At 40.3% G+C, this 23,303-nt stretch overlaps 1 protein-coding gene across 4 annotated transcripts in view; it reads right to left on the reverse strand.

Annotated features, from left to right (window-relative positions):
• Window positions 1–23,303, reverse strand: part of L3MBTL3 (L3MBTL histone methyl-lysine binding protein 3) — an 89,569-nt gene that overhangs the window by 6,755 nt on the left and 59,511 nt on the right. For all 4 annotated transcript variants that reach the window (XM_086632082.1, XM_086632085.1, XM_086632083.1 and 1 more), the window contains 5 exons: window positions 22,960–23,074; window positions 19,603–19,705; window positions 10,598–10,744; window positions 9,025–9,189; window positions 5,596–5,687 (listed from right to left, as the gene is read on the reverse strand). In XM_086632082.1, the coding sequence (XP_086488208.1) occupies window positions 5,596–5,687; window positions 9,025–9,189; window positions 10,598–10,744; window positions 19,603–19,705; window positions 22,960–23,074 (622 nt within the window). The remainder of the gene's footprint in view (window positions 1–5,595; window positions 5,688–9,024; window positions 9,190–10,597; window positions 10,745–19,602; window positions 19,706–22,959; window positions 23,075–23,303) is intronic.

Consider the following 23,303-nt stretch of genomic DNA (forward strand, 5'->3'; position numbering starts at 1 on the left):
CCAGATGCAGTAAGTTCACACTTTTAACCCTCATCACTGTTCCCCTCTGCTGACATTTTGCTTCAGCATTAGCCCACCTGCCTCTACATTCTTCTTCGTACTTAATGCAGTCTTGTTATCCTTTCCTCTGAACCATGTCTTCCTTAATTCCTCTCTATCTCCTTACTGAGTTATAGAATCATAGAATCATAGAATGGTTAGGGCTGGAAGGGACCTTCAAAGGTCATCTAGTCCAACCCCCCTGCAAGGAACAGGGATATCTCCAACTAGATCAGGTTGCTCAGGGCCTTGTCCAACCTGGCCTTGAACGTCTCCAGGGATGGAGCATCCACCACCTCTCTGGGCAACCTGTTCCAGTGTTCTACCACTCTCATAGTAAAAAATTTTTTCCTAATATCCAACCTGAACCTACCTCCCTCTATTTTAAAACCATTACCCCTTGTCCTATCATAACTGGCCCTCCTGAACAGCCTCTCCCCATCTTTCCTGTAGGCCCCCTTGAGGTACTGGAAGACCGCTATAAGGTCACCCCGGAGCCTCCTCTTCTCCAGGCTGAACAGCCCCAACTCTTTCAGCCTGTCCTCATAGGAAAGGTGCTCCAGCCCTCTTATCATCTTCGTGGCCCTCCTCTGGACCCTCTCCAACTGGTCCATGTCCTTCTTATGTTGGGGACTCCAGAACTGGACGCAGTACTCCAAGTGAGGTCTCACGAGGGCAGAGTAGAGGGGGAGAATCACCTCCCTCGACCTGCTGGCCACGCTCCTCTTGATGCAGCCCAGGACGCGGTTGGCCTTCTGGGCCGCAAGAGCACATTGCCGGCTCATATCGAGCTTCTCGTCCACCAGTACTCCCAAGTCCTTCTCCTCAGGGCTGCTCTCGATCCAATCACCACCCAGTCTGTATTTATGCCTGGGATTGCCACGACCCAGATGTAGGACCTTGCATTTGGCCTGGTTAAACTTCATGAGGTTGGTACGGGCCCACCTCTCCAGCCTGTCAAGGTCCCTCTGGATGGCATCCCTCCCTTCCAGCGTGTCGACGGCACCACACAGCTTGGTGTCATCGGCGAACTTGCTGAGGGTGCACTCCATGCCATTGTCCACGTCACCGACAAAGATGTTGAAGAGGGCCGGGCCCAACACGGACCCCTGAGGGACGCCACTTGTGACCGGTCTCCACTTGGACATTGAGCCGTTGACCACTACTCTCTGAGTGCGGCCATTGAGCCAATTCCTTATCCACCGAGTGGTCCATCCATCAAACCCATGACTCTCTAATTTAGAGAGAAGAATGTCGTGCGGGACAGTGTCAAAAGCTTTGCACAAGTCCAGGTAGATGACATCCATTGGTCGACCCTTGTCCACCGATGCTGTCACCCCATCGTAAAAGGCCACCAAGTTGGTCAGGCACGATCTGCCTTTGGTGAAGCCATGTTGGCTGTCACCCACCACCTCCTTGCTCTCCATGTGCCTTAGCATGGTTCCCAGGAGAATCTGCTCCATGACCTTGCCAGGCACAGAGGTGAGGCTGACCGGTCTGTAGTTGCCCGGGTCCTCCTTGTTCCCCTTTTTAAAATGGGGGTTATGTTCCCTCTCTTCCAGTCATCGGGGACTTCGCCAGACCGCCACGACTTCTCGAATACAATAGCCAGTGGCTTGGCAACTTCATCCGCCAGTTCCTTCAGGACCCGCGGATGGATCTCATCAGGTCCCATGGACTTGTGCACCCTCAAGTTCCTCAGATGTTCTCGAACCTGGTCTTCAAGTACAGTGGGCGGTGGTTCATCCTCACAGTCCCTGCTAGTTCTTTCCACAGCTTGGGTGGTAAGACAAGAGGCTTTACCATTGAAGACTGAGGCAAAAAATTCATTGAGTACCTCAGCCTTCTCTATGTCCCGGGTAACCAGAGCACCAGTATCCTTCCGGAGGGGGCCTACATTCTCTTTGGACTTCCTTTTGTCCCCTACATACCTATAGAAGCATTTCTTGTTGCTTTTTATATCCCTTGCCAAATTCAATTCCTTCAGGGCTTTAGCCTTCCTCACTTGATCCCTGGTCACTCTTACAGCTTCTCTGTATTCCTCCCAGGCTATCTGTCTCCGCTTCCACCCTCTGTAGGCTAACCTCTTCATTTTCAGTTGGTCCAGGAGCTCCTTGCTCATCCACGCCAGCCTCCTGGTCTTTTTGCCCGACTTGTTCTTCGTCGGGATGCACCTCTGCTGAGCTTGGAGAAGGTGCTCCTTGAATGTGGACCAACTTTCCTGGGCCCCTTGTCCCTCCAGGGCCACCTCCCACGGCACTTTGCCCATCAGGTGCTTCAAGAGGCCGAAGTCCGCCTTCTTGAAGTCTAGGGTACAGAGCTTGCTGAATGGTTTCCTTGCTGCCCCATGGATCTTGAACTCCACTGTGTCGTGGTCACTGCAGCCAAGGCTATCCTTAAGTTTCACATCGCCCACCAGTCCCTCCCTGTTGGTGAGCACAAGGTCAAGCATGGCACCCCTCCTTGTCGGCTCCTCTATCATCTGCAGGAGGAAGTTGTCATCCACGCATTCCAGGAACCTCCTGGACTGCCCGTGCCCTGCCGTATTGTCTCTCCAACAGATGTCAGGGTGGTTGAAGTCCCCCATGAGGACCAGGGCTTGTGACCGCGAGGCTGCTCCTATCTGGCTATAAAGCGCCTCATCTGCTCTGTCCTCCTGGCCAGGTGGCCTGTAACAGACTCCTACCGTAACGTCCCCTATCCGTCCCCGTCCTCTAATCTTGACCCATAAGCTCTCTGTCAGCTCCTCCTCCGACCCCAGGTGTAGCTCCACGCACTCCAGCCGGTTGCTGACGTAGAGAGCAACACCCCCTCCTCGTCTCCCCTTCCTGTCCTTTCTAAAAAGCTTATACCCCTCCATGTTGACACTCCAGTCATAGGAGTCGTCCCACCACGTCTCCGTGATGCCAATAAGGTCGTAGCCCTGCTCATGTACACGCATCTCTAGTTCATCCTGTTTATTTCCCATGCTGCGTGCGTTGGTGTACATACACTTTAGCAGGGCTCCCGACAAAGAGTTACCTTCCAACAAAATATAACCTAAAGTTTCAAAGAAGCTACATGGCAAACACTTTTTGGCAGCAATGAGAGACCATGAACACCGTCCATTCCCTCCTGTATGTTCTAGATTCTATCACATGTCAGGTTTTAAACACAGGATTTGTGTCTGTAAAACAAGCTAGTATGAAGGGCTCCTGATTTCAGTGGAGTTCTTTTGTTCCAAATAATCATACTCCAAAAAAATAAATATAGCGGTACATGTTTTATGAAGTATCAGCAGAGAACTAGTCATGCAAGAGTGGCAAAAGTAGGCTGAAGAATAATAATGTAAATGACACGCAGAAAAAAATAATTAAACAACAAGCACAGGTATCAGCAGTCACACTTCACAAAAGTCTGCCCAACTGCAATTATTTTAGCTTGAGCTTTCCATGACTATGGTAGCAAGAACTCAATGATCCATTTCAATCCTGAAGATTAAGTATTATGGCACATTTAAATAAATAATGGGAAAAAATTATGTATATAAAAAGGAGGTAAAAAGGATAACTTTGTTAAACAATAATGTATGAACGTATTCTAGTTTTATAAATCTAATTATGCAAGACTCTACACAGAAATGCATCCAAAGTAGTAAGCAGAGTTAGTTGGTGAAACTTCATTCAAACAGTTTATTCTGCCAAACTCAAAAAGCTTCACAAAATCAGGCCAGCTTTCTCACAACAAAAGAAGAACTGCAGACAATTTAAAATGTTCCAAATTACTTGATTTAAAATTTTTGTAATAACGCAAAATAATGCAAAGTCAACATCAAAACAGTATGTTTCCATTCTGCTGAAACAAAAAACTTTAAATGACCAAAAGCTCTCTTTCTTTCATCCACTTTAGTAAGATTCTTCTTTTAATGCCTCATTTCCTCCAGAATCCTGAACTACAACATGTTTCAAAACATCGTAACAACCTGGATTTTTCTACATCTTTTGCACAGCTCTTGTAATAGCTGGAATCTTTCATACTTCACATGCTCTTCAGAGTGCCTCTTAGATCTATCTGAAAAGAGCTGGCAGACAAATGATGTTTTAAGATAAAAAGAAATGTATTACAGGTTAATAAAAATAAAACATCACCTTATTTTATCTTTATGCAATGCTTTACTAGTCTAGAACAATTTCCAGGGTTTTACAACAATCAGCTCACTTAAAAGGTAAAAAACGTAGCTCTTAAAGAACCACAGTTGTTCAAGTCTCAAGATTTCTGATGAAAGCCTTACAAATTTTGTGCTGCACAACAAACCGCTGTAGAAAAAAATATAAAACTTTAAGGAATTAAATTATGAAATTGAAGCAATTTAGCTTCTCACTGAACTTGCATGCACGTTAATAAAATTATAGCAGCAAAAGCTGCCCTGAAACAATGCACGGACTCTTAACTAAATAGCCTGACACACCGAGTTTCACACGCGCAAAATAATTATCAAATATAAGACCGTGACGTTCTGGATTTGTGCTGTATTCTTTCTAAACAATGAGGATAAAATGACTAATGAACAGCTACCTCAATGTGTCCAACTGGATCAGTGAACAGCCAAGAGTTTTGACACAGCAGTACAAATAACCACACAGAATCACTGAACCAAAGAAAAGTCCATCTTGGAAGGGACCTTTGGAGATCATGTGATGCCACCTTCTGTTAAGAGCAGGACATTAAACTAAGTAATCCAGGGCTCTGTCAAGCCAAGTCCTCAATATTTCCAGCGAGATTCCACCTCTTTTCTAGGTAGCCTAATCCAATTGTTCTCACAGTGAGACATTTCTTCCTTACATTTAGACAGAACAACCTCTGAAGCAACTTGTGTCCGTTCCTTCTTTTCCCACCACTGTGCATCCTGGAGGAGAGGGCACCTCCATCTTCTCTGTAACTACCTTTTAGTTACTGAAGGACTATGACTAGATTCCTCTAAGCCTTCCCTTTCCAAATTCCTTCAACCTTTCTTAATATGTCAAGCCCTTCAACCACCTAATCAGCTTGGTTGCCCTCCAGTTTTTCAGTGAGGTAAAAATTTTAGCCATCGCTCTGTAACATTCCTGAAAAATGAAGAAGCCATTCTGCATATGGGCTGCTGGTAAGTATCAGACTGCACAACAGACTGAGGTTGGGCTGAGTAAGTCATCTTGACTGTGAATTATGCCTATAATGTGTAAATGCTTCAACTTTCAATACACTCTTGAAGCAATAAGTGAACGTTTACAACTCAGACTGGTTTAATTACCTATTTTTAAAAGTCAGTGGAAAAATATTCTTGAAATGAAACTTTTTATACCAGTATTCATTTTGCACTCATCTTTACAACTTTGATAAAGTTTTTGGCAAAGTCTTTGATGATTACAAGATAAAGAAACACAGTGTTAAAAGTGTTGCTGTCAAGAAATTTCTGGATGCAAATAGTCAATGTGGAAAATAAGTTGAAATGCAGTTTCATGAAGAATTTCAAGGAATATCACACTTCTTTAGTTCTGCAGATTTTAATATGAAACAAATGAAATACTGCCAATTTACCTTTAATTTCATTTGAAATAAGCAGCTTATTTTCTGTCTCCTCTTCTTCACACTCTTTGTTCTTTATGGAGTCCTTTGTTTGTAGTACTCCACTGAGGAAAATAAGATGTTCATTTTTTATTAATACATCATAAAAATCACTAAGCATGACAACATTTCCTGCTAACAATGCTATTAACACACCAGAATTCCCATGCAAAGGATGTTGTATCATCATAAAATAAAAAAAGAGAGGATCTAATTTCTGGTTTACACAGATGACGACTACTGACATGAATTTTGCAATGAAGGCTCAAGAGTAGTGTAAACTAAGATTATGTAAATCATATCAATACACTTGACTTCATAACTGAAATCAGAAAATACACAAACAAAGGCAGTTGATGCATCCACGGCAGAAGACAGGAAGAGTGAAGAACACATATACAGCTGCATCTCCTACAAGGCCTTACTGGTTATCCAGGCCATTTTCAGGAGCTGTCTGAAACAAGACCTACTCCTTTTTCTCTGCCCAACCTTCATCTCCACCCAACCTCAACTCTTGTACTGTACTGACACACTGTTGTGCAGCTGTTTATGATCCCACTGAAAATATTTATATTCTTTTGTTACAGTTTTTGCATTATTTCTTATTGAGCTAAAAGAGTCGCTCTTTGCCTGTTGCCTGTGGCTCCTCCTTCAGCTTTGCCAGCCCAAACATTTGCAAAGAGGGAACGCCCTCTCCCTATTGAGAAAAATAGGGCAAGAGAGGTGGAAGTAAGAGAACTTCTCAAAGGGGAGTGGGTGTATTTGCATCTTCAAGTCAGCTCCTGGGAAGTTCCTTTTCAAACTTGACCTTCAGAATGTGTCTCCAGCCTAGTTTCTTACAGAAATTAAGTTTATATGAACTTGCTGACATTGTGTGTGTATGTATTTATCTCCATCTGCTTTTAAGAGCTTGAGAATGGTTTGGCCAATTCTTACTAAATCATCACAGATGCAGAGTTCTCAGAGATACTAAGTAAACAATGAATATTTCTGAAAAACAGGCACCAGATGGAATGATCTTAAAGTCATTCTTCGACAAGAAAACCCGCTACATGAACTCATGCTTTACTATCTACCAGAGAAGCAGTCAACAAGAACCCCTTTACAAATGTCCCAAACACAGATAAAAAGCCAAATTAGAGATAACACGTTGTTAGACATCAAGATTAGCTAACCTCAAAACAAATCCACAGAAGAAACAGACCTGTTTAATTCCACTGTTCGCATTTATACTATTAAACACAATTTATACATTAAATACTACTTGTACTATTGAATACAAGTAAGTATTTGAAAATAAATTAGCTAGGAGCTGCAAGTTCACTGACATCAACAGAAATATATTTAACACACTATTAATGGTGCAAAACGAACACACCAAATCAGAAAATCCAGCCTTTGTAGTACGGTAGGAGTGATAATAGCATGACAAGCACACCAGTGGAATGCACACAGCAGGCATGCCTTCTTGTGCCACAAAGGACTTCTCCACAGTATCTTCCTCAGAAATACAGCCTGCGTTTATTTACTTTAAAATTATTATCCTTATCTCCACAAACACAGAAAACTTCTAAAGTAAGATGCTACAATGTAGTGCAATTAATATCAAAGCCTAAGTAAATTATTACTGTAATTCAATGTAAGGAAGAGAGATCACCAAAACCTGCAAGTATCTTCCTATTTTCTTGAGGACAATTTTCCTAGCAACATATATCCAGAAATTTTATCTTACTAGTTAAACACAAGATAGTATGAATTGAAGGTTTGGGGAAGGGCTTGGAAGATAAACAAATTTTTTTTTAAGATATAGTACTATTTGATTCCCAAGCCTGAGTGTTCAACTTCCTTAGTGGTAAACATTTCCAGAGCGGAATTCCTATTACAGTGAAATTCGTTTGCTACTCTGAAGATAGTATAAAGATACTTTCAAATTAAAACTGAATATCCTATAGGCATGTAATTTTTATCTTGAATTTTAATCTCAGGAATGTTTTAGAGGGAGAGACTGCAGTTTTACACACATATTTTTGCAAATTAAAATTTTCTAGTATAATTGTTTGCATGCACAGATACCTCTTACTAGTCAAAAAAAAAAAAAAAAGAAATGGAGTAAGTGAAACTGAACATTAGCTAGGTACCACTTAGATTTAACACAACAAAATTAATCTCATTGTTGGCTTCATACGTGGTTGGTTCCTCAATCAGGAACTTCTATGAAACAAAAGATTACCTGGCATATGAAGGCATACACAACTGTACTGAAGTCCAACACAACTAAATCCACACTACGAGCTCAGCAGCAGTCAAAGAGCACACAAATATACGTATCTATGTCTTCAATTATGCATGTGTACTTTGAATACACATCTGAAAAGATCCACTGGGTATTGCATTAACCAGATGCTCAATATTTCATAACTCAGCAATTCACATATACCTAATGCTGCGAACACTATTTTTCATGCCTTTTTCAAAGGAAGTTTATTCAACTGAAAGTCCTCTCTGGCTACGCTGGATACATTAAGAACGTGGAAAGCTAGATGATAAAATGAAGACAGTCATCAGTGTTTTCAAACAGTTCAAATATAAACTGCCAAGCCTCTGCGTCATTCGAAGTTGGCACAAGGCACATTCTCTGAATGACAATGACTCAATACAGCGAACAGATAGCATACGTATCGGTTACTTTAGGTCTTCGTAAAGATAATCATAGAATCATAGAATCATAGGTTTGGGTTGGAAGGGACCTCAAAGATCATCTAGTTCCAACCCCCCTGCCATGGGCAGGGAAACCCTCCACTACACCAGGTTGCCCAAAGCCTCATCCAGCCTGGCCTTGAACACTTCCAGGGATGGGGCATCTATAACTTCTCTGGGCAACCTGTTCCAGTGCCTCACCATCCTCAGAGTGAAGAATTTCTTCCTTATGTCTAATCTAAATCTCGCCTCTTTCAGTTTAAATCCATTGCCCCTTGTCCTATCACTACATGCCCTTGTAAAAAGTCCCTCTCCAGCTTTCCTGTAGGCCCCCTTTAGGTACTGCAAAGCTGCTATAAGATCACCCTGGAGCCTTCTCTTCTCCAGGCTGAATTGATAATATTTGTACATATACAGTAACATATTTGTGCACGGAGGTAGGGAAGAAAGATCTGAAGTTCCAATAATTTCTCTGTCTTGCAGTATTTTTCCTCTCCTCTCTGATTCGCATTTCTTATTTCTTAAATACATTGTGACACTCTTTTCCCTTATTTCCAATATAAAGACAGCTGAAGAACTTCTGTCTCCTTCCCCACTGCTTCCAAGAGTTCCACAGAAAAATCACTGTACTGCATTACACGGTAAGCTGCATTTCAAACTGACCATCTCCAAATAACCCATACTTTGAAAGGAACTGATAGTTACCCAGGTGCCTTCTTTTCTTTCACATCACATAACAGGGGCTTCTTGCAAGGAGATACACTTTCTGCATCGTCCTGCTTAGTTGTTTCTGGCATAGTTTTTCCAGATGATCGATTGTGAGCCGAAGATTTCAGACCTACGTGGCCAGGGCTGGGGCATTTTCTGTCACTGTTTAAAACAAATTAACAAAATGTTTAAAAACTGAAAGCAGCTGTGTTGTCGTTCAACTTATTTGCTCTATGGGTAAAGAGTCATTAGTGTAACTGAAGAAGTACAAGGATTTGTTTGTTTTAAAAAATACACAGAAGTTTCTTACTTGCCACCAACAAAACTGTATACCAAGGATTTTCAGAAATTCCAATACAGAACTCTCTTCCTCATGAAATCAAAGCTAAAATGGTTAGGCAGTTCAACAGGAACAGAATTTGCCTAATGTTATTTTTAGTAATAAGCTATCCACTTCAAATACTTGTAACACAAGAAAACTTTGAAGTATCATTTTCCTCCTATCCCTTCTTTCCCTTTCACAATACACTGTTAGCAGTCAGGACCTTTTAAAAACGTGCAGTCTCTCAGTTGGGACAATGAGAAAAACAGCACTTGACACAGCCCCTGCCACAGAGAACACTGCTCAAACTGTTACTGGCTTCATTGGGACGGTACCCAGGCTACCTTGCAGAAGGTAATTGAGTCACACCAGATTTCTACAACCCTACACTTGTAAGAACAATCAAATCAGGCAATGCTCTTTGGCAGCTGAGTATTTTGGGTTTTAAAACGTGAAGCTGAAACTGTCTCCGAGAACGTCACTTAAAATACTACCTACTGAAAAAATGTGGTCATTGCAGTGGGAACTGGAAATCTCCACTACGAACATTCCCGTTATCACAATTACATTAATGTAGTCCTTGAAGAGAAAGGAAAGCCTCTTTTCTTTTCCTTTCCTTCTTAAATTCTCTATGTATCCCCACAGTCCAAAAAAAGCACAGGAGACAGTGTCCACAATTTCTGATAGAAAATAATGATGTGAAAATCATCACCTTGGTATCACATCCCTTTGCTTTTTCGCAGTGCTCCTGCTAGAAGCTTCAGCTACAGACTTAAGCATCATTCTTGCAAAACTCACTCCCAGTAATGTGATTCCCCACTCCCTCAATAACGACAGAATTCATAGTGGTTATTCTCCAAAGAGCAACATCAATTTAGAGTCACGTCAATAAGGCCATCCCAGAAAACAAAAGAAACACAATTAAATCATTTTCTTAAGTGAAGCCAACAGATAAACAATCAATTTTGAATTCCAGTTAACCACTTGGTAGTCTAGATAGTTACACTGAAGATGAAACCGAACTCTTGCTAAATCATACACAGTAAAATCACTACCAGTCTTTGACAGCTCGGTGACCTTTTCGGTAAACGTTGATGAAATAATTTCTTCCAAGTAAATGAAAATGCAAGATAAATAGTCGGGCCTTTCTGAAACCATTCAGCCATTGCACAACCACAAATTACGCTGCAGAACACTGAAATAAAGTACTGTTGTTGTTAGGCGCGTCATCGCTTCCATCGTAATTACTTGATTACAGGAGAGGTGGATCTTTCACTTGCTTCCACTTTCCTGTTTCTGGGGACAGGACTGGCTGCAGGCATCTCCCCGCTCAACCGGTCAGGTAAGAGGCTTTCTTTGTTCAAGTTCATCTCCGAATACGGGCAGCTGACTGCGCTAGAAGTCAAAGAAGAGAAATGCCTCCTTATTCTCAGATACTTTATTGACTTCGCTCAGTTCAAATGAAATGACGTCAGAGACCAGTCTTCTAGAAGCAGATGCAATTAATTAATACAAAGAAGATTAGAAAAAAATGCAGTAAGTAGTCATACCTTAAATGTTAATAAATCCACTGATTAAAAACCTCAACATGAATGTTTTTCGCATTTCCTTTTGACAGCAACTTACGTAACACAAATTGTATTAATTTAGGTTACAGCATACATTCTGGAAAACTGCTTGACGAATGTTTAGCCTGCGCTTCTTACCTTTAATGGTATTTTAGACATAATATACAGGGTACCTTTGACTATACCCACCTCTCTCCACAAAATGATATTCCCATGGTTATTTTTCCTGCAAAGGAGGCTATTTCTACTGTGTAATGTCCACACAGAAGCTGCATTGCAAGGGCATGGTACGAGGAATGGTGCATATCCTCTTACTGCAGCAAATGCCTCATCTTTGCAAACGCCATTTTGTGATATTCCATTAAAAGACTTGGATATTTTCACAATCCTTCGTACCATTCAACACTCCCTATTTCACTACACTCCAACTAGAGAGAGGGAGAGAATTTGACACTGTGCTTTGATAATGACTCGTAAATATTACTCCAACAAATGTGAAAGTCATACCTCCCACAGAGGTGGGAAAGGGAAGAACAGCAACACAAAACACACTGGGGGAACAAGGACTGTGTTTTTAGAAGAATGCAATGCAATGTTCAACTGATTAGTCAGGCTATATACTCACTCCTCAAAAATAATATCCCAAATTCTGAAAGGTATATACATGACACAACAGTGAATAACAACATGCTCAGTTTTCAAATCTCTATTTAAGATACAGGAGAGGCTGTACTAAACATAATGCTCTATTTGTGGTTCATGAGCCACAACGCCAACTATAATTTAAAATTATGCTTTCCTACTCACCTGTTTTATTACAAGGACATGTACAATGGAAAAATGTAAAAAAACTATGTCCTGGGATTTCGTTTATTTTCTTGTCAAGAATATAACTATCTGCCTTTCCATATTTGTTTCACTCATCCATTACATGCATGATTTCCAAACAGAACTAGTATAAACAAGTCTACCTTGCCAGCCATATGCCTTGCCACCTCCAAATTACAAAAACCAAACAGAAAACCAACAGATTCATTATGTTTGTTTTACAAAGCATAGAATAAAAAAAAAGGTCTTTTATTCCAAATATGCCAGACAGTCTCCTTTTACTTTACCAATGAAGCTTTGGATTCACAGTGTGTATGAATCAACTCCTATCACAAGACTGGACCAATACTAGCAATCCAATTTTGGTCTTATCAACATAAACAAAAAGTTGGTGGAAATCTACATTTCTCTCAGCACTAGCATAAAAGGAGAAAATTCCTTAAGGCTACATAGGTCAAGTCAGTCAGTCCTTGCTGGGGTTATTGACACGAGTCCAACAGCATGTCTCATTTTGTCAGTTGGTTCATTTGAAAATAATACAGCATCAACCTTGGTGGTTTTTTTTTACTACTTGTATAGCTATGCTGAACTTGAATTATGAAGGAAAAGCATGGCAGCAGAACATGATTTCTGCTTTTCTAATCAAGATGAGATCCCTGCTTAAAACCATTCCAAGCAGATGGTGTTCCACCAACAGCCTGTACTGTATTCCCAAGGGACATACAGCCATCCATACCCAGAGGATCCACACAGGACAGTTATCTTTGCCACCTTCTGAGGAACTGGGTGGTAGTTCCAGCATCTCCTCTGAGATACAGGCACTTAAGTTTTTTTGCCATGAGAACATTCATACCAGAAGTTTACATAGCAGAATAAGATACAGCCAAATGGGTGGCTGGACTCTAAAGCACTACACTTGAAATAGGGTATTTTTTTGTTAATGAAAATGTTTTAAAAACATGGAACAGAATATACAAAGAAAAATTTAACTTGAAGCATTTAAGTTTTATTTCTAATTTCTCTTAAGAATAATTTGGCATTTTATTTTAGATTTACTTGTGTACCTCTACTCTACATTTAGTTTTCAACCTACTGGTTTTGTTTGTCTGTCAGATGTCTTAAAAGAAAAAAAAAACATGAACTGAAAGATGGAGAAGAAAAGAAGAACACTAGGAAAGAGGGAAAGTTTTTTTTTATATTCTCAATTCTTTATACTGCTCCATCTATCACAATGATGTCTTTTTTCCCTTTCAAATGAACTACAGGATGAAAGATACAGGCTTCTATTCCGAAAAAGGTTTTAAGGAGCCAATGCTAGTGGGATTTAAGTTCTTGCTGTGACAAACTCATACCACTGTGATGAAATACATTTATCAGAAACTCAGGAATATATTGGTTAATCTCAGTTCTGCTACTGCCATAAGGCAAAGCGAGTGATCTTCTTTTGGCTTCCCATGCTCACAGGGGTGTTTTGAGGCTTCGTGTTTTTAAGCAGTTAGAGGGTTGTCTCAAGGAAGCACTAAACCCTAAACCCTACCAATATGGAATTTAACTTCAGTCGTATATTATTAAACAAGCCTTAGACAACATCTCTAGCAGATCTTCTGTTTAGCAACACCAGCAGTATGTTTGAAATTAAAAAGCAAGAAAAAGCCTCAAAATTCAGTCCTTCATTAGAACTGGCCTGTTTATAAACTGCATTTTCCTTTAGCATTTTCTGGAAAAACAGAAGTTGAATGACAATTTCAGTCAACAATAGTTACACTAGATTCAGATGAGTTTTTCTTTGTAATTAATCATTCTAGTTGGTGTATCATTTTTTAAAAACTCCTTGAAAGTCCTTTGATGTTACTATTACTTGGGGCAAGAAAAAGAATCTTCATGGTTTCCACTGCTGGCTTTGTTTCAACAAAACACAGCATGAATGAACCTGTGTATGAGTTATGTGGCTTCAGATCAATCAGTAAATCTTCTTGAATCTCAATGCCTCCAGCCTTCAGTTCAGTTTAAATTGTCTACTACAAAGTACAAAAAATTAATCTTGTTATTCCTACATAATGGAAGTATTTGATTTATATAGGAGTATAAGTTTTAGAGACAACTCAACTCAAGGGCTCAGAAGTCTTGATGTTTAGGTTATGTAATATTAAACTAGGATTTTTAACTCTTCTGTCAACTTAAACCTGGATTTCTGCTCCAGCTTGCAGTTTGCCTTAGCAGGGTATTTTGAAAACAGCAGAAGTTCAGAAGCCAGTTTCCAAAATGATCAGATGTCCTTGACGTGAGGATGACAAGGTCTGCCAGAGGCACAGGGAGCATGGCAAGAAGCGGAAGCAGCAGCAGGTACTCAATCTGAAACCTCACTATACATCTGACAGGGCTGTACGCCCTCCAGCGCTGCTTCACAGCTTTGAAATGAGTCCCACACAAAGATACTCATTATCATCTGAGCTGCTTCAGTAGGCTCAACCTATGTTTCCATAAACAAATACTCACATCAACACCACCTGACCGCCCCACACAGGAGAGTACTCAGCCATCTCTAAACGTTGAAGGATCAACACAGTACAGCAATAAGCTATCTCCTGGACACTTTGCATCCTACTGAAACGGCAGCAAAGTGGCTGGCAGTAGACGTGTCCATAACAAAAGTTTTCTGAGGAAAGGGAGCCACCGTTTCCAGAGTCCTCCACAGGCCGAGTAAAAACTGAGTATTAAAACAAGCTTTTTATTGAATCAGGAAAGATCAATAGAGGAAAAATCCAATGCACCAATTACTACGTCTTGTACACCATTCTGAAGAATTCCCAGGACCACAGGCCTGGGATTTTCAAGTCAACTCAGTGGAGGTTTTACATCATCAGCCCTTTCTAGAACTGTTCAATGGAACAAAAGTATCAAGAGAGCATATGCCGTTGTCGTTATTTTTCAACTGCTCTGCTATCACTCTCAAGATCTATCTCTAGGTAGGGTTACATACGTTTTTTTCTTTTTCTCTAAAGTTCAAGGGTAGTAGGGTAAACTGGGCTACTGATATGATGTATGGGCATAGATCTTAGTCTTTTCCAGACATTTGGAGATACTCCTATCTTCTAGTAGTATGCAAAGCTTCTGAAGTATAGAGTCCAACTGGATTACTCAGCCTCAGCTCCACCTAACATCAGAATCATAGAATCATAGAATTGTTAGGGCTGGAAGGGACCTTCAAAGGTCATCTAGTCCAACCCCCCTGCAAGGAACAGGGATATCTCCAACTAGATCAGGTTGCTCAGGGCCTCATCCAACCGGGCCTTGAACGTCTCCAGGGATGGAGCATCCACCACCTCTCTGGGCAACCTGTTCCAGTGTTCTACAACTCTCATGGTAAAAAATTTTTTCCTAATATCCAACCTGAATCTACCTCCCTCTATTTTAAAACCATTACCCCTTGTCCTATCACAACTGGCCCTCCTGAACAGCCTCTCCCCATCTTTCTTGTAGGCCCCCTTGAGGTACTGGAAGACCACTATAAGGTCACCCCGGAGCCTCCTCTTCTCCAGGCTGAAGAGCCCCAACTCTTTCAGCCTGTCCTCATAGGAGAGGTGCTCCAGCCCTCTTATCATCTTCGTGGCCCTCCTCTGGACCCTCTCCAACTGGTCCATGTCCTTCTTATGTTGGGGACTCCAGAACTGGATGTAGTACTCCAAGTGAGGTCTCACGAGGGCAGAGTAGAGGGGCAGAATCACCTCTCTCGACCTGCTGGCCACGCTCCTCTTGATGCAGCCCAGGACGCGGTTGGCCTTCTGGGCCGCAAAAGCACATTGCCGGCTCATATTGAGCTTCTCGTCCACCAGTACTCCCAAGTCCTTCTCCTCAGGGCTGCTCTCGATCCAATCACCACCCAGTCTGTATTTGTGCCTGGGATTGCCACGACCCAGATGTAGGACCTTGCATTTAGCCTGGTTGAACTTCATGAGGTTGGTACAGGCCAACCTCTCCAGCCTGTCGAGGTCCCTCTGGATGGCATCCCTCCCTTCCAGCGTGTCGACGGCACCACACAGCTTGGTGTCATCGGCGAACTTGCTGAGGGTGCACTCCATGCCACTGTCCACGTCACCGACAAAGATGTTGAAGAGGGCCGGGCCCAACACAGACCCCTGAGGGACCCTATATAGAAGGGAATATAAGCTAGGATTCTCTCTTAACCTGAAGAAGACTAAGGTGGTACTCTGGTAAAAGCAAGTTAATGCTGAAGTATTTTTTAATACAGATTATTAGCCTTTATGACTGCTTGGAATACTTTGCAAACCTGCGTGAAGCCACAGACAAGTTTCCTGGTTTAGCAGTACTGGTTGGAAATGTCACCAAGCCCAGCTCCTCATTGCCTTTCAGGTGTGGGCTATTGTCAAACACTGACAGGGGATGAGGTTGTATGGCAGCTCTAGGAAAATTCACCCGGATCTGCTCAAACTATCTTCCTTGATGGGTTAAACAAATTGATTGGACTAACTGATGGATTAGGCTTTATCTAGAGTAGCCTATGTCCAAATGATCACATCTGCGGGTATTGACATGTGATTAGTAAGAAATTTCCAGCAAAAAGGTCTTGACAACATCCAGGGGATATATTCTTTTCTTCTGCTGGATTTTTAAGTGATGTCTTTACTTCAGTTAACTTCAAGAAAACATTTTTAACTAGTTTGGAAACGAGTGATAGAAATGTTCTCTTTCACAATTTACAACACATGTTTATCATCAAAGCATTCTTTTTCAGGAGAAAGTTGCTTCAACAGTCTAAACCTGACTCAAGAATAGCTTATAATGGATTTGGCTGGGGCCCATGACCTCACATGAAAGATAAAATGAAACTAACTTGAGACTAGCATCAAAATCAGAGTAGAATTACTTCAGCAGACACTGAACAAATAAATGCAACATCCTGCTGAGCTGGGGTTTCCTGCATTTCTGCGCTGTGGTTCTCTTACAACATTGCCTCCACCACGGCTCATTTAGTTCACTTCAACTTACACATAACACACGTAAAGTTTCTGGTTAAAATCTTTATTAATGGAGAGTTGACTCAAAACACTAATGACTTGTTTACAACTGACTGCATTGCATTACTGCTTGAACTTGAAGATTATTGCATGCATCAAACATCAGAGGGCGTGCAATTCTCAACTGCAAATACACAGGTGATCTGCATAATGCTACCAACCTGCACATCAGTCTCAGTTTCAACTGTGCAGCACAAAACCTTAGATCTACTGATGACAGATACCAATTCCTTATTAACATCGATTTTTCCAAAAAGTAAATGCTTTAACCCTACTACATAATTAATCAGTGAGGCTTTCATCTGGTTCCTAAGGAACAAGCTCTCAAAATTATTTCAGAACTACTTAGCATTTTAAATTATCCTCTCTTCTGCACACAGGCATTTATGCTGTACATAGACACTGTACCTCATCATGAAAAAAAAAAAGATAAGCATAGTTAAATACATTTCAAGGTTGCCAAGATAGAAGAGTCAAGAGATCACTGCCTGATGTTGGCAATTATACCAATTTCAAAATGTCTTTGTTAATTCAGGAGAAAAGTGATGATACAATGTAAGAATTTTTGGGGTGACCTGGACCCTCAAATCTGTAGACTCCAGATAAATAACAAATCTCATTATTTTCCTCAGAAATGCTCAAAAAAAACACCTCAATATCAGTACAGAGGGCAAACCAATATAGCTAGTGAATAGATATTTAACAGTGTTAATTTATTTGCTATGAAACAGCAAATACCTGTCTTACGACCAACGAAACCTCTTTGGTTACATTTTTATCCCCTAGAACTCTCAGTTATTGTGCAAATAAAAGGATTGCTAAGACCGCAGTAAAAATAAAACACAATAGATTGCCATAAGTTTATTTCTTTTCTTAATATTCGGGATGAGTAAGTATAACAACTTTAAATACCATGGAAAATCTAGTTATAAAAACAAAGGCTGCATGAACTAACTAGACACAGAGCTCTTACTCATCCTTTCCTCATGAAACATTAGAAGTTTTAGTGCCAAACTTTACTTAGAGAAAAGATGATAAACGAAAAACTTTTCTGACACATTCACTTATGTTTTTGGGGTTTTGGTGTTTTTTTTTAAGTTTCAGCCTTGGGCTAAGAATGGGTATGTTCACCTGGTTCTAAGTAATTCAAACAGCACGTGGTATGGAAGATAGTACTCTGAATTGGAACTCATTGCCGTGCAGATCAAGTGCATTAATAAATTATGCAGGACTCAGTCTACCAGAATACGAAACAAAATGGGTTTCAGCTAGGCAACCAAGAAGCTTTTTTAGGCAAGTCTGGTTTACCTCATATTTGCAGTGGACTCAAGTACTAACTTGACTGTTTAAGGTGTTTTCCTACTGATTAAGTTCAACAAAGCTTCTCAAAAAAGAAGGTAGAAAAAGTGAAAAAAAAATAAAGAAAAAGAACATGGATAGAAAAAGGAAAAGTGGGAGAATAATCTGAAAGGCAGCAACGCGGCATACTGTGTCATGCTACAACAGCACCACAGTTCACACTAAAACAGGTTTTGTCACTGGAGCTATCCTAGCCACGGCGCTTCCTGGAGATAAAGCTTGTACTAGCATCAGGAGATCTTCTGCCTCCTAACTACACGAACGCAATGTCTGTGCTGTAGATATGAAAGAAAATCTTACAGCAGAAGATGTCTTTTGCACATTAAGCACATAACAACACACTTGAGTTTTGCTGGCAGTTATCTTTGTTAGAGATGAGTCAAGGCTTCAACCAGTGCCGATACGCCATCAAAACTTTGTAGCATAATTCTGGTCAAAAGGACATAATTCTGCCACCAAAAATACAAAGACACTGCTGAGCTAACTCTTGGATCGTGGTAGTTTAATAATATACTTAAACAACATGAGTAGACAAATTACCAAAGAGCAATCCTCTAGCTATATGACAGCAGAAAGCACAAAAGTGCTTCAAGGATCATATGACTGTGTAACGGAAAAATTCCAAGAAAACTTCTGGAAGCCCTAACTCACAGAAAGCTTAAAGGATGATGTTTATGATATTTAGTTCTCAACATGTTATGTTAATTGTATATCTATTACTTAAACAGTCAGGATTCACTTCATATTGTAAATATTTTAAGCATAATACATTTTTGACTTAATAAGTATTTCCCATTTATTGTGTCATTGTCTCTCCGCCCCTCCTATTCCATTCTCCCATGCTACTGCTGTCTCTATATCAGCCCTCCTCCAGGAGAGCCTGCAATGTCCACATTTCTGTAATATATTTCAGAAGGTGTTCAACAAAAGGATCTTTAGAAACACCAGGTACAAACAGCAAGTTGTTCAGGCTGTCATTTGGGAACATGTGAATTGGAATTACCTTTTTAGCACTCTTCTAAGCCAACACGCAAATCCTTGTCCCTACCAACCAAGCAGAACAAAAACATCCAAGCCATAATAAACTTAGTGCCCTCATATTTCAAAAGGTTCAAAAGTTATTGCTTTATACATGTCTGTCTGCAACACTTCGCAATCTGAACAGCAAGCTGAGGAATCCTCATAGGAACAAAATACAGAGCAGCTGAATCTATCAATTGTGGCAAAAAAATGATGTTTGACAAATCTTATCTCGGCACACTCTCATGAAATGAAGTTACAGATTGCTAATGTTTATTTCAGCTTACTCACCATGGCAACCAAAATCATTGCATATTTAGGTTTACAAGATTTCATATTTTTTTGCAGCTTGGATCCGTTTTCTTGTGAGTAACAATTACAAAAACCCATGTGCACACATCACTCAATTGAAAGAAGAAAATTACAGTTTTGTAGCACATACCTATGATGCCCGATATGTCTTGCTCTTTTAATGTGCCCAACTCCTTTACATCCTGCTGTGGGACACCCTCCATGCTCTAAAGCTTCCACCAATTCCAAGGGACCTGCGTGTCAGTGGAAATTACAGTGGAGATCAAAAAAAGTATCTAATCTTTCCAAATTATATAAATATATAAATTATAGGAATACCAGAGGATCACAGCAAACATGAAGAAGTCAGTAAACAAAATCTAATTTTAAAGTACTTTAAAAATACCTTTTGCAAAAGCATGATGAAGATTCAAACAACCTAATTCACCGGAGAAATAATTTTATTCTGTGTGAGTGATTTTATTCTGTGTGAGTGAATCTCTACAGGAGAGCTACATCTATATAGAAAATGCAAATTCTGGAGGAACTGTATGACTTCAACTTTCTCTCCTATTAACTACCTATAGTTGGAACCTTGTTGTTTTGCAAGAGCACAGGCAAACTAAGTTCCCTGCTGTTCCCGAAGACAGGGATCTGTCTGTAATGGGTACTGACCTTCGCCATTTTTAGCTCAAGTTTTCCACTGAACAAGATGTGAAAACAAAGGCTGAAAATACTACTAAAAAGAACAAGCCACCAGGAGATTTTTGACATTTTCACTTATCTGAATTTATGTGTCTATCTGATTTTCATCAACCTGTAACAATGACGCCTGCAGAGAGATTAAAGCATGTAGCTGTCAAAACTAGCTTTGACACTCAAGCAAACATGGTATATAACCCACAGGTTCAGAGACTTACTCCAGTGTAGGAAACTAAGAACGCCTCCTGCACATCTGCAAACATGCACTGTCTCTCTAGTACCAGTTTTACTTGAAAAGTACATGAACTTGTATCTCCCCCTACAGATAACAAACTCACATGAAAGGTCTACTTAAAAAAATTTTCCAAGATGATAGATTCTTGCTTGCAGATGGATAATAAAAGACGGATAATAATTATGTAAAATTAGGACAGTCCAAAAGCATTTTTTAACAAACGTCCCACCTATGCTAATGTTACAACACTATGTCCGAAGACTTCTATAGACTTTAAAATGGTGTAATGGATGACAGAACAGAGAATTTTATCTTTTCTACCTTTATGCAAAATTGATGTCTTTAAAATAACAAGTTAGTGGACTCAGCGGAAGAGTTAACTTAATAGGGATGCTTTTGTAAAGGGAAGTCCTGCCTCACTGATCCTCTGGTTTTGCAAAAACTAGCTCCCTACAAATGTTCTCTCTTCACATAAAAAAATCAATCTCTCAAAAAATGTAATTTAAAAGAGCTGCAACTGGCTGTCCATATTTATGCAAGAAGCTGCTGCTTGTGTCACTGTGAAATACTAAAATCAACACCAATATACAGCTCTTAATTCCCTAACTGCTATCAAAAAGGTCACAATCCATCACGAAGACTTAACTACATCTTAAGAGAAAATACTACGAATACATAAATACTGGGAGCATAAGGCCATTATGATGACTGCTCTAGACTAATATTGCTAACATCATGCAGTGTTCACATAAAGCTTCGAGTGTTGAAGACAAGGATCTCGACTGCATCATTAAAACAACTGTCTTAGTGACTGAGGAAAAATTGTGTCTGGCAAAATACTTTCTTCCCTCCTTCTGAAACCCCTTCACAAAACTTGAAATGCACTTTAACTTACTTGGAAACAATACTAATATTTTAGAATATTCAATAGTCTATACCATATTCTATGGTAATAATAGATTGGAAGAATATATTATTCGGTAATTATTCTATTTTAATAGCATTTGTGCAGTTAATTATTCTTTCTCTATTTAATGGATGGTCACTTGCCCTCCTGTCACATCGTCCATTTTCATTTTTGTAGCTTAACTAGTATCAAAAAGTCACTTCCACCAGTCACATGTTGAAGGACACGAAGAGTGCTTCCTACGCCATCGCCTAGAGGAGACGACGTGTTGTATGTGATGGGCGCCTGCATTTTATTTCTTTTAATGTCTCCAGCAAAATAAACGTACATATTTTATACTCTCACGTAGGCTAAGGTGCTTTCCCCCTCTCAAATCTTAGTTAATAAAAACGTCGCAAACTTATTCAGCTCTTTCACCATATGATATGATTTTCATTTACGTGACCACAGACTACTTACTCCCACTGGACCCTTCCTTCATTCAGTACACAGGATGCACACCTCACATTAAGAAGCAGATATACAGCATTTTATCTCCTCCTCGTTGTTCACTTTGTGCTTTGGCACGTACGTCACTCTATTCAGACTCTGCTTTGAAGGGACAATGATTAACTTCCTAACGGGCAGTCATCACTCGTCCACTGGAGCGCTCAGAAAACTAGTGAACATACTCTGATCGTGCTCTTGATAGGAAACGTCTTCTTGACATTTTAGAGATGCTGAATTGAGGTACTGAGATTTTCAGGCAACACGTTCACACGATCTGTGCGTGCCTTATCCTAGTTATTTTACATTTGAATTTTTCAGAGTACTTGGCATTGCTCAGCATTTCTTATTTTCCAAGCACAGCTCTTTCTGATCTCAGTTACAGCCGTGAACACTCAGCACTTGTGCACACCATACCTCAGAGTCACAATATAAAACAATCCCAGAGAAGAGCACTCAATTAAAAATTATCTGTTCAAAGTTTGGCTAAGGTGATTTCACTATCACTATCCAGAAACACAATGGCATAGGCAGGAATATCTTTACCACAGGAGCCTCTTCTCCCTGCAACCTTCAGTCTCATTTACGACAGACCTTCCTCTTCTTCAACAAGTAAAACAAAATCCCCCGAGAGAGCGAGCCAGTAAATACAGTATTATTACTGGTACCATGATTCTGTTTGATTTATCTTCCATGTGGGCACCATTAACCCCTCTTTGCTCAGCTGAAGAAGAAAAGGAAGTCAGCTGGTATTGAGGATTTGCCACAGCGTTTGAAAGGAGTGCCTTCTCAGTGCAGCCTGGAGTCCTTCAAGCTAAAAAGCACACTGACCTTCACGAAAACGTGGACAGAAGCTTTTAAGAGCGATGCCCTATCCCTACCGAGTACCACAGCAGTTTCATCACTGGCTTCCAGAGGGCCGGGATTTTAAACAACAGATTTTTATCATTACTTCAGGTTTTGACTGTGGTTCTTACGCATAAATTGTATTTCCATTATAGTAAGGGTCAATAAAGCTATCTACTAAAAAGTGATTAATTACTGTTGATTTTGCACTAAATGTCACATTTACATTATTTTGCACATCCTAGTTGCTACTCTTCCTTGGATAGCACTGGCAGGGAAAAAAAGAGCACATGTCTTTTAGCATCATTACATTACAATGTGATTTCTCTTACTAAGCGGGGGCTGAAGAGGATGTCCGGTTTTTGTACACCAGCCTGCAGGATGGATATCAGGGCTATCTACATCAGTCCAATAATCATAAATACTATCCCAGCCATCAAAATGGACCTAAAACCAAAAAGGAGAAAAATACATTTTAGATCAGAAAAATTCTCTATAAAATCTGTTTCCCTAAGTAATCTCTAAAAACGGCATGTCCATTAGAGCAGTCACTTTCAGAGAACCATCAACGTTACACAGAAAATACATGTACATTGGATTCTGGACCCGGGCATACTCTCACTGAAGTAAAGACAGAGGTGTTATTTCGTTGTTTACTATGTCTTGTACCATTAGG

The sequence above is a fragment of the Tauraco erythrolophus genome, chromosome 2 (assembly GCF_009769465.1).
Source record: "Tauraco erythrolophus isolate bTauEry1 chromosome 2, bTauEry1.pri, whole genome shotgun sequence".
NCBI classification, from domain to species: Eukaryota; Metazoa; Chordata; class Aves; order Musophagiformes; family Musophagidae; genus Tauraco; species Tauraco erythrolophus.